This window comes from Neopelma chrysocephalum, unplaced genomic scaffold (assembly GCF_003984885.1).
Source record: "Neopelma chrysocephalum unplaced genomic scaffold, ASM398488v2 Primary Assembly neopelma1_97034, whole genome shotgun sequence".
NCBI lineage: Eukaryota > Metazoa > Chordata > Aves > Passeriformes > Pipridae > Neopelma > Neopelma chrysocephalum.
Genome location: NW_020925676.1, coordinates 2,583,933 through 2,596,223, shown reverse-complemented (window position 1 = coordinate 2,596,223; position 12,291 = coordinate 2,583,933). Strand labels below are relative to the sequence as shown.

The 12,291-nt window shown below is 39.1% G+C and overlaps 1 protein-coding gene across 2 annotated transcripts in view; it reads left to right on the top strand.

Annotated features, from left to right (window-relative positions):
- LOC113961114 overlaps positions 1 to 12,291 on the top strand; it is a 105,597-nt gene that overhangs the window by 6,579 nt on the left and 86,727 nt on the right. For both annotated transcript variants that reach the window (XM_027671178.1, XM_027671179.1), the window contains exon 2: positions 10,343 to 10,590. In XM_027671178.1, coding sequence (XP_027526979.1) covers positions 10,343 to 10,590 — 248 coding nt within the window. The remainder of the gene's footprint in view (positions 1 to 10,342; positions 10,591 to 12,291) is intronic.

The window sequence follows — 12,291 nt, the reverse complement described above, 5'->3', positions numbered from 1 at the left end:
TGTAATGTGGAAGAACTGAGCAAACAGTGAGTCACTTGAGAATATAAATGTTAAACTTTTTGATCCCTTTGAAAGTTACTGTCTAGCTGACTTCCAAGTGTTGTATTTCTTATTAAGTTTTTATTGAATTTTATTAATTGTTTTTTGGGGCTGTTGCAAATACTGTGTTCTTTATTACTGTAAGAGACTTCAAGCTCTCTTTAAAGTCAGTACTTTCCCTTTTGTGGCCCTAGAGGGGAAAAAAAAGGAATTGTTAAACTGGGATTTTTTTGCCTTGTGTTTTCTTGGGTTTCTTTGTGGCAATTCTGAAAGATTGGAACTTCACTACTATACTCTATTACTCTCCTCCGAAGGGTGACTGGGGGCAGGGGCCTTCACAGGATGCTTTGGTGTCTGGCTTTTCTAGCAAATCCATAGCCTTAGGCTTATAACATAGAAACCACAGGTGGCTGTTCTAGCAGTATGATTGGGACTACAGTAAATATTTGATTTTGTCTTATTCATGTGTGATTGCATTTTTAAAATGTCTTTGTTTTTGATTGCTGGGGTAGGGTAGTGAGTACCTGAAATTGATTCAAGCAACAGATCATACATTTTTTGATAGGGAGTAAAGGAATCTCACAAAATACTTGGGCACATTGGCCTTTCTTGCAAGTGCACAGCCCTAGGTGAGGTACCTGCACTGCTCATGCAATGAACTGAGAAAAGTTAAGTGAAGGGTTTTATGGGTTTTTTAAAGTCACCCTGTGAGAAATATCTCTAATTAAAATTTCTGAGACAGCCAAATAAAGTGAAACTTTAATAAAGAACTTTATTAAAAGCGTGCTGGGTGCACCAGACTCATGACCAGGTCTGAGCACACCCCAAATGGGAGGGATGAGCCCTTTTGAGACCCTTTGATTTACATAACCACTCCCTCACTCCTCCCATGCCAAGCCTCGCTCTTTTCTTCCTTAAAATGTGATATAGTCTTCTTCTTGCAGTCCATGGGTTGTTTTAACCAACCTATCAAGTTGTTTCCTTGCCCCCTGCCGCATGGTCCCTTGGCAGTGAACCCAGACTAGTCTTACTACCTTACATACTTTCCAGCCCGCCTTCCCACCTTAACTGTAAGTAACAGTAAGTAACTGTAAGCAAAACAGTAAGCAGCAATAGGTAACTGTAAGCAGAACAGTAAGCAGCCCACCAGTCCTCAGCCACAAAATGGCTCCCCAAGTCCCCAGATAAAATGACCTCCAAGTATCTTGGCTAGAGGCAACCATGGAAACCCCTGCTTGTAATAAAACCATCTTATTCATTTCCTACAAACCTGTGCTGCCAGATGAGATCTTCTGCTCTGCGTGGTCCTGAAGTTTCGCTGTGTCTGCCCTAGAATTCGTTCAGTTAAAGAGTCACCCTAGCTGAACACTAGCTCAGTAAGAAATATTTCTTTCCATCATGGTCAGTTGATAGTTGTGGCTTGTTCTATGGATCTGTGACTTTCAATGTTGGCACAAGACGATGGAGGGGGGTAAGAAACTTGAGCTTGGCATTTAGTTGTGATCCCTCTGGTTATGTGTGCTTCATTTTTAAATGTGGTTCACTCCAAATGATCTGAACTAAGAAATCTCTCTAAAAGTTAATTCATGACCATAAAAATGGCATTGTTATCAGAAGTGTAAAAGCACAACAGAGGTTTTATTTAGACCTCTGGTATCTCAGTTGGTAAATGAAAGACATTAACAAGGCTAGTGTTGTGCTTAATTGTGTACTGTGCAAAGGATGGGTTTCAAGTGGCATCTGGAGGAAAAGTTGTGGTGTGGATACATGGATTTTCAAATCCACCTTATTTTTACTGTGAATGTTCACATGCATCTTTTAGAATAAATAGTACATATGTGGAATTCATCATAGCAGAGTGACTGTTTGCATCCATTGACCTTCTGTGTTAATTAACATCACTGTAGTGAGCTGTAATGATTAATTGTAATCAGCATGTTCAAGGTCTCCTTTCTTCTGAGAGTTTTTCTGCAGCAATACTTTCTTGTATTTAATAGAGCCAAACAGTATTTATGTAGCATTAGCGGTTATTCAATGAAATCCCTTAGGTAATTTTTAAGGGTAAATCAGGTAACAGAGACCTCTGAACAAAAACTGTGCTCCTGGTAGTTCCTAACCCTGTGGCACTCTGTAGGTTGAATTGATACTGTGTATTACCAGTATTTGAAATTAGCGAGCAGCACAAAAGAAAGCACAGAACGGCAGAGATTCTATTGACAAGCTCTGCTTCTCTGTTGATAAATGCACCTTTGTTTGCCTGTATCAGTTCAGTCTCCTGAGAGCCTTAGCCAAAACCAGACACACTGTTCTCACAGGTTGTGAGGTGCAGTTTGCGTTAACAGTTTGGTGAAGGCAATCAGAGTACAAAATTAAAGTTACTTCTAATGAGTAGAATGTGCCTTTGTTGTGCCGTCTATAAAATACATTTCCATTCTGGAAGTTCCTGCCACAGAGTGGCAGTTTTGTCCATATCTCTCATGAAATGGGGGACAATTCCCCCTTTCCTCCCCCCCACCCCGTGGTGGGAAGTATTGACTGTTTTGTATTGACTTTCCCAGAGGAAGGAGTGGTGGCTGCATGCTGTATTGCGAGAGGTAGCCGAGGCAGGACAGAGTGTGAAGTAAAAGCTTAGGCTGTTGAATTATGAATAAAAAATACAGGGTTTAGGGGCTGTTTGACTGTTAACCTTGTCTTTTTCCTGCTGCTGCTCAGCATAGTGGAACTGGGTCAAGTTGCAAATTAATTGTGAACAGGCACTGTAATATGCAAAGCAGAAAATGAGACTAGCAAGGAATTTGAAGTGTAACAGAAAATTGCCCCACAGTATGGAAACAGTAACAGCAAAAAACAGAGAAGAGGGAGCCAAGTGAACTGTTGATGGATGATGCTGAGAAGTGTGACATGTTTTCTCTTTTTAGTTTTTGTTTTCAGCACTGAAAATAACAAGTATAGTGAAATGGTTCCTGCAAATAGGACTCGTAACAAATTCTTTGGAAGGGAGGGGAAAGAAAGAAGCTAGAGAGTAATTAGGTTTGTTTTAATTAGTTGTACTGGAAAATCTTAATGTAAGATTCTGAAAGATGACTTCAGAACTATTTTGCATTTTTTCTTCTCTGAGCTCTATTAAAAGATAGAAGTAACAGAAAATGGGGAAAGATAAAATATGCTTCTTTTCTATAGAAATGTGGCAAAATTGGGATCAGTCTACAGACAACTGGCTGAATATGGACTCATTAAGTAAAAGTTATGTCAAACCCATCTAACTTTTCCTAGATCTGGTGAGAGCAGTTAGTGGTGGAAGTGCAACAAGGGATGCCTTCTGTCTTGCCTTTATTAAAGCTTTTTGTTTTGTTTTATGACACTTATAGGCAAGCCAAGGAAATACAGTATGGGAGAGAATTTGGTTTGGGGCTTTTTTCAAGCTATACTTGGAGGTCATTAGATACCAATGCTTTGTTTTACAAATAAAATACTGTATCAAATTGAAATCAGAAGGATGGCTTGGACCAGATCAGTATTATTAAAAAATAATGATCTGGATGGCATGATAACAAGTTAACTTTCTTAAATTTGAGGTGACACTAAGATAAGGAAAATTGGAGACATGTTGGGGGATAAGAGTCACAATTAGTGCTGACAGATGAAGATATTGCTTGAAAAAAATCAGATGAAATAAAGTGGGAATACGTAGACAATAGCGCATTTGGTGGCAGAAATACAGGATGAGTGATTGAAGAAAATCTTCTGAGATTTGTGGTGGGTCTCAAGTTAAATTTAAATTAGCAGAACCGTGCCATTGTAGTACAGGACTTAGGCTTTCAACTTTTTATCAACTTTTCAGTGTATGTTTTAAACTGCTGTCTAGTTTGGTGTGCCGTCATCTGTTAGGCTTGTGCACCATTTAGAGAAAGACAAGAACAGCTCACTAAAGATGATTAGAGATGCAGAAAATGGGGTTCTTTACCCAAATGAAGGTGGAACATCTGATGTTGGGTTTTAAATATGTAAGGACTATTTTTCTTATCCACTGTGATGGCAGAAAACAGACTATTAACTCCTTTTCTGAAGTAACAATCTGAATTGTAGCTGGGCAATTTTAAATTAGGAAACTTTCAGGAGAGAAGAGTAAAGCACTAGGACAGAGCACAAATGGATGCTGTGACATTCTTAAAAAAAACAATTTAGACACCCATCCATGAGGGATGACAGAGGTATTTTTTTTCATATCATTGAGTACAGGTTTGCAGTCCTCTCCATGGTTTCATTATGTGCTGTATTTCTGTGGAGTGACATTTTAATGATGTAAGGCTCATTCAGTTGACTTATATGATTCTGAAAATGGAGTTCTGCACTACTCTTCTTTAGATTTAAAATGCAAATAAAACTTCCTTGCTTTTCCTTCATCTTTTCATTCAGTTTCCCAGAAGAGACTCCTACCACCTTCTTTCCTTCCAATCTGTTATGTCTCATTTTTCCTGTCCTGAAGCTTCTCTGACTCTATTTCCCCTTGATTTGTAACAGCAGCCGCACCCTGGTTTTCCACTATGCCATGCTGGGAGAATAGATAATATCTGAGGTTGTAGGAATAGTTTTTCTCGAGAGTAGTTGGAAGCAATAATGTGTTCCTTATGCAGAGGTTAATAATTTCTGTACTTTAAAAATGCTGGCATGACATGGCCAGTGCTGCATTCCTCTGTTCTCTCCTTTCTTATCCAGGCTAATTTCACCCTGCAAATGTGGCCACCTCATTTAGTTCTGCAGCACTTCTCTTGCTTTGTGTTTGGGGGTTATTTTGAGTCTGATATATTTTCTACTCTGGTGCAACTTAATTGCCTTTCTTCCTCTGTTTAACAGGTTATCTGCAGAGTTTTACAGTCTATCTCTTGTGCTTGCAGGATAATCAAGCAAATGTGCAAGATCCCATATAGTGCCACATAGCCTTCAAGTATACAGAACTCAGTGGTTACAGAATAAATACCTCCTTGTGGGACTGTAGTCTGGTTCAGTGACCTTTTTTTTCCTATTTGCTTTCAACTTCATGCTTACGCTTTGCTTTCATTCCCTCATATTTGAGGACAAAAATAGAAAAAAAGTCCTGTAAAACTAGCAAATGTCAATCAGTGCTCTTATATCTTCTAAAGTTTTCATGTAGCATGAAAAAACATGTAGCATCAGTTCCCTTCCTGTTCACAATAAGATGTTAAAAATAAAGCCTCAGTGTGAATTTTCAAATCCCAGTATAAACAGTATTGCTGCTCAGCATTTTAACTAGTGTGTCCAGATAATGTGCCTGTTCTGCATCCTGTCCTGCATCATGTTATTCATGTCTTGCCAAAGACATCCACTTAGTTGAAAATGGCTCGTTTACTGCTTTTGCCTTGTGCTGACAATATAGTTGATGCACAGAAAATAGGGAGTATCGGAACAGCCATAAGGAAATGGAACTTTACATAAAAGATGAACAATATGGGTGTTACACATTTTTCTAAAAAAGTGTTTGTGAGTGTAGATTAACACTATTAGGTACTCTAGTACTAGGAAGTAAAACCAAAGACAACACTCTTGAAACAAAATGTCTTTTGTTTGGCAGTGTTTTGACTATTCCAAATATACACATAAGAAATTAATTGCTTACATGTCAATTTGTCAGTCTTTCTATGTATGAACAGTAGTGGTGATCATGAATGCAGTTTATTAAACTGAACTAAGAACTGAGGCCCTTCTTCACTAATAATAACCGTCAGGCAGATGTATTGTTGCAGGAAGCTTGTAGTTCTTAATTCTTTGCTCTTTCTTCAGGACATTCGGGTAGTGGTAGGTGGAAAAGTCCAGCACTTCTGAAGTTGTCGTGATTATTACTTCAGCAGATGTACCTTCAGTCTTGCCCTACCACTTCCTTTGAAAGATAATGTGGAAATGCTGAATTAGTCTTATCAAGATGATCTGCACCTGACATAGTAATAGCTTCTGTATTGCTAAACCATCAAAATTGGTAATAATTGAGGGAATTTGTATGTGAAACAGTCTGAAGATGTAACTGTTTAGATTATGATAACAGTAATGAAATCTTATGTTTCTGAGTCTAAACTGACTAGAGGAACAGATTTCTCTTTTTATGGTCATTGCTGGTTCTAGAAATTATTTCTTCAGAAAAGCATGCCAAGTAAGAACTGCTGTGGATGATTGTTCCTTTTCCTAGTCTATCAGATTGCTCTATCTAGTCACATGTCCTGAACTGTTTTTTTTCTCTTTTGTGAAGTCAAAACATCTCTTGGGCCCTAGGTGGAATGCAAAACTACATAAATTCTTCATTTAGCGCCACACGTAGGTGAGAATGTTGTTTTAATCATTTTTGCAGACAGCGGTGGAAATAGTCTTTTAGTCTAGTAACCTTCAAAAGTGATCTTGTAGCTGGGTGCTTACCTCAGGATGCTTTGTTTACCATATAACGTAATACACAGGGCTTCCATAATACACACTGTCTGTGGTTTGTGCAATCTCTGTATATCAGATGGTTTTAGAATTATTGTTACCTCTGTTTGTACAGATTGAGAAATGCGCATTTTGTACAACCTGCCTCATGCGGTGCTTGGAGTCTGTTATCAAACCATTTCTTTCCCCATCTAAGACTCTCGTAGAAGTTCATCTGCGATTCAAAGCAAAAGGTGTCAGTCTGTGAGCCTTTTGGAAGGCTTCTGACTGAAGAACGTGGTTCTGGGATGATTTCTGGGATTGTTTGCCTGGGGTTGTTCATAGAAAAGACAAAGCTAAAGGACTGATGTGATTCTGTGATTTAAGCAGTCAAGGATTTGACTTGCTCTGAGAGTCAGAGCAGATGGAGCAGTGGGTGCTCTGGAGATTGGTGGCTACACCAGGGACCTAAATTAAACACTCTCCTCATCACGGCTAGGCTTCGTGAACGAAGATTTGAGAAGGCACTACCCACGCTTGTTGCAAGCATGTTGGTGGCTAAAAAGGCCAATATGAGATAAGACAAGTCCGGTTGCAAAAGGCACAGCAGAAAGACTCCCCAGGTGGTACACTCTGCAAGGCACAATTCTTTCTGTGCTGTCTTTTCTCCTCAAGGGTGATCCTGCGTGTGTTCTCAAAAGCGTCAGCAGCGTTATAGATGGTGTGTCTCCAGACCTCCCGATTGGAGGCCAGAGTAGACCAGTTATGTTGATCAATATGGCCGAGGCTGAGATGTTGTTTCAGGGAGTCCTTGTATCTTCTCTTTGGGGCTCCTCTCTTGTGGCAGCCAGTGACAAGTTCACCATAAAGCAAGATCTTAGGGAGGCGGTGGTCCTTCATCCTGGAGACGTGCCCAGCCCAACGCAGCTGTGTTCTCAGTAACATGGCCTCAATACTGTGACTGCTGCTTGTTCTAGAACAGATGTGTTGGTCACGTAATCTGACCAGTGGATGTTTAGGATTGTACAGAGACAGCGTTGATGGAAGTGTTCTAGGAGACATAAGAAATCCAGGAGTGGTTGAGGAAGAAGAGAACTGCTCACCAAGCACACCTTGCACTGCCATCCTGTCACGCAAGAAAAACAACCTTTCGTCTTGCATGCAGCAAGCTCCAACAGAAACTCCGTGACATCCAGAACAAGTGGTGGATCAGTCTAGCTGAAAAAACTCAATTATGTGCAGACATGGGTGATCACAAAGGATTCTATGAGGCCCTGAAAACAAACACTCTCCTAATGAGGATAAAAGTGATCTATCTGGAGTGATTTCAGTCTGTATTTTAGATCAGCAACTTCTTATTGCCTCCGAGCGCTCCATTAGACAGGCAGTCCTTTTTTAGGTTAGTCCTTTTTAAGTTAATGTTCAAATAAGATTCGTGTTTATTTACAGTATTGGTCTAGAAGTGACTCACAACACAACTGCGTGGAACAAGTTGTCTTACATTGTGTATTTACTGCACTGGTCTCTAAGGAACTTGGCTGCATCTTTAATTTTGATTTCTGTCTTCAAAAGTATTTGTGCACCTAGACTGAAAGTTGCATAGGCAAAGATTCAATGGTTCCTGGCAAAATACTGATACTTTTTAATAGCCAAAAATTTAAATACTTTTAAGTAAAATATACAGTTTTTCTTGGTATTGGAACCATCCTTACCAGGTTTCCTTTATAAATTTGGTAGAATATTAGATGGGAAAAATCCAGGAAAGTTAATCCACTGGTTCTGTTTAGTCTCAGAGCCAATACTTTGCAGATACTGTGCAGCATCCTTATGCTTACCTAGGCAGTTGCTTGTGCTTTACCAAAGCAATAATCAGAACAAGGTAAAAGTGAGTACAGCAGGGAATATGGAATAAATTTTAGTTTTGATCTTTCATTTATATAAAAAAACCCAACGAAGCATCAACCATCCACTCTTTGTCATTTCAGGTTGCATGGTGTGCTCCAAGGAAATGAAATCTATTTTCAGTAGTGCTTGTAGTCCTCAATTACTCGAGTAGTTTCAATTTTATTGGGTTTTGAAATTCATTGCATCTTGTCTTGTGCTGCTGTATGTTTCTTCACGCAGTGTTCTCAGGCTGCAGATGCTACAAATGATAGCCAGTTTGTATTTGTGTAATAGGAGAGAAAACTTCCACCTTTAGGCTGTCAGGAATCAGATGTAGATTGGACATGTCCTTGTGGGCTGTATTGAAATGGAGGCTTACAGCTGTCATGAGCAAGGGCAGTGTAATGTGTGCCACCAGTGCCACAGCCTCCTGCCACCCCAGTGTGGAAGGAGAGTTCTTCTGGGCCTGGGCAGCAAACATGTGTCCTGGAATGCCCTGGCAGAATCACTCTGCACTGCTTCTCTTGAAACTTATTTTAAGATTAGCACACAGGGTCCCTCAATCTGTGCTGCTCTGTCTGATCCGTGACAAGAGAACTCATGAAGACATTGCTTAGTTTTATTTGTCATTACCTGTGTAAAAACTTGAATGCACTGTCTTATTTTCCTTTGCAATACCCTTGTGAGATTGTATTTGTATTGTTGCTTTAATTTTTAAAAACAGGGAACTGAGCCGTGAAGATTATTTATTCATTGATCAGATTCAAAGCTAAGAGCTAAACTCTGACCAAAAAATTAACTGCATGTAATAATAGCTTATATTTGACTTATGTAATGTAAACTAGTTCTCCTATAATAAAGTTATTTCTTGTGATAAGTAGAGATTCGGTTGCTTTAGTTTTGTTTTTGTGGGGCTTATTTTTTGTTTTTTTCTAAAATACATGGTCATAATGTAAATTTTATTGTTATGATCCAGTTTTACTGTAAGCAACTCTAACAAGGATTTTGTTTCAGCAGCTCTGGAATTTTTGCATGGAAGAGACGTCTTTCTGTAGAATAGATGGACTTTGATTTATGATAATATATGACTTCAGTGAAACTGTTCATGCAAGAACTCCAAATATTTCACTATATCATGTTTTCATAGAAACGTTCTGAATGATGCTCTGATATTAGTAATGAAATAATGATACTACTAAATATGCTAATAATTCATGTAATATTGACATTTCCTTCACCGTCCTCCTACAGAAAGATTTTGTACAGCATAAAAATAAGAAATATGTTTTAAATTTGTTGGTGTGTCATATGCTGAAAGAATTTTCCATGTTGATTTGGTTTCAGCTGTATTTTGGCCACCTGCATTCAGTGCAAGAATATTTTTCATAATACTGTTTTTATCCCCCTTTTGTGAGTTTCATTAAACGATTGGACCAAATAAGAATGTTTGGAAAAAAGGCTTGGCAATAGTTAATTGACACAGTATTTCTTTTTTCTGCTACATTCTCTGGGGGTTTTTATATGTTTTGCATCTTTAGCTTACTGCTGTTCAGTGGCAAAAGAAATTTTCTTGTCCTGTCCTGAGTAAAATGGAAATTTAAGTAACCATTGATCTAGTCAGGTGATAATGACTCAAATTCTTATTATGTCACCTTTTCAGAAGATACTGTGAAGATCAACAGCAGGATTCAGCTCTCCAATGTGTCCGTCTCTGATAGTAAAAATGTTAATAATGTCATGAAAATAGAGGTTAAACATTTAAAGAAAAATGTTCCCTTCTTTTCCATAGCCCTTCTGTTTTGTAATTTATCGCCAACCTCACAGTTTTGTTGTTGGATTAGCATTAAAAAAAAAATTGGCTTATTGGTTTTAAATGTCTGTGCATTAATGCATATCCTGATAAGAGAGAGTTAGTATTCCTTTTCTTCTAAACTAATTGTTTTTTTGTCTTCTCTGTTCCCACTTTTCCAATTTCCCCACCTCTATTTTCCCGCTAAAATATCTTTAGGAATGACTTGCTGATGGTGTGCCGCCAGCTTAATATGGAGGCGTCTGTTGCGGAGATCATGCACCAGCTGGGAGCAGACGAAAATGGAAGAGTTTCTTTCCAGGATTTTAGTCAATGCCGCATGGAACTGGTACGGGAAATCAAGAAGGAGGAAGTGAAGCTTTCTGTGAAATCAGATGACTCTTGTAAAATGAAGAAGTTAAGGGGTAGAATAGCTTCCTGGCCAACTAGCAGCAATAACAGTTTAGGTAGGTATGACTTTTAAATGTTCTGTTTGTGAAATTTAACAAAACATAAACTACAGAGGGGTTGTTATCAATTTTACTGCATCAGGGTTGCCCCTAAAGGGCTTTGTGAATATGCCTTGACATAATTTCATCATATGCTAGAGTGGTGTTATAACTGGTGCAGTCTTGTCACCAGTATGTAGACTAGAATGTTTGCAGAGCATCCTCTTCTAAAAATGCTAATTGCACAAGAGAAGAGACATCCTTGAAAAGACAAGAGCTGCAGAGCACAGCTGGTAACTGAATATCCAGTGAGCTCTCTGTTGTCAGTAAAGCCCAGACAGGTACATAGGGTAAAACTATGAAAAATGAGGACAGAAATAATCTTAGTCTCTTGTCTTCCAGATGTAATAGACTGTAGGAATGGATGTGTCTTGGATGCTTTAAAAATCATTCCACTTAGTTGGAGATCTAAATGCTGGAAGAGCCTTATGATTTAGAAGATAAAAAATTCTCCTTTCCTTTTGTCCTACCTTCATCCAGTTAAAAAGAAAACGAAAAACCAAATAAACAACCCCCAACCAAAACAAACAAACCCCACAAACAAACAAACAAACAAAACCCCCCCAAATGCTATTCCATCTACAGGAACATGGGATGTAGGAAGGGACTGTCTGTGTCGTTGAGTCCAGTCCTTGATAGCACTGTGATCAGTCCACATTAGATCAGAAATGTTAACACCTACAGAATGGTTCCTTTCACACTGTAACAAATGCAAGAGACTGGAGGACACAGCTTCTGTGGTCAATAATCCCAAAATGTGAAGTACTGTGGAAGAAGCTGGGGATGCTGTCAGTTCTCTAGCTCCCTGCAGCAGCTGCATGCTAGCTAAATGTGACTACTGGCTAATGATCTAAATGTGGAACTGACCTACATCCATGCTTCAGAAGAAGGCCATCAACCTCTGATTGTGTTTAGTTAGAGCTGCATCTCCTCAACCTTTTGTTTAGACCATATGAGCCTAGATGTTTTAAAATACTTTTTTAGTGAGAAAACGTTCATTAGTCGTGATGCCTGCTCAGCTGGTGCTACGAAATGAATCTAGGAGCCGTAAGCTGGGGTGAGATAAGAAAGGGTTTAATTATGCCAAGGCAATAGAGATGTTACACGACGCGCGCGCCGGGCTGTGCCCGAGATGTTACATTTATAACAATATCTGGCCAATCCCAAGTGTGTCCACCCTATAACTTTTGGCCTGGTCCACCCCCTGGCCCGCCTCCTGGAATTGGGTCGGGGGGCTTTTTGGGACCCCCTCTTCATCATTCTTCATCATCTTCGGGGTACAGAGAGCAGTGTCACCTAGTTCTTTGACTCTGTCCTGCGGTTTAGGCCAAGATACAAGCGTTCTCCAAACAAGACAGGCTTGCCTTGACTAAGAGACTAAACATCTTCTACTGGATATGGGAATAGGGTTGATATGGGGGTATGGAATGGGGTGAGAGGATTAAGGAATGTATAAACTAAGGGGTGTTACAGGGAGGAGGGAGAAAGGGGTTTGTTTCTAAAATCTACTTCTATTACCTATAAAACTTATAAGATAGAAAAATAAAAAAATCATTATGGGCTTAAGGCATCAGTCGTCCCAATAGTTTTTCTTTGCGTGTGTCCTAAATTAAGTTTGGAATATTTTTTACTGTCAGATATACTTCATACATCTTCTGG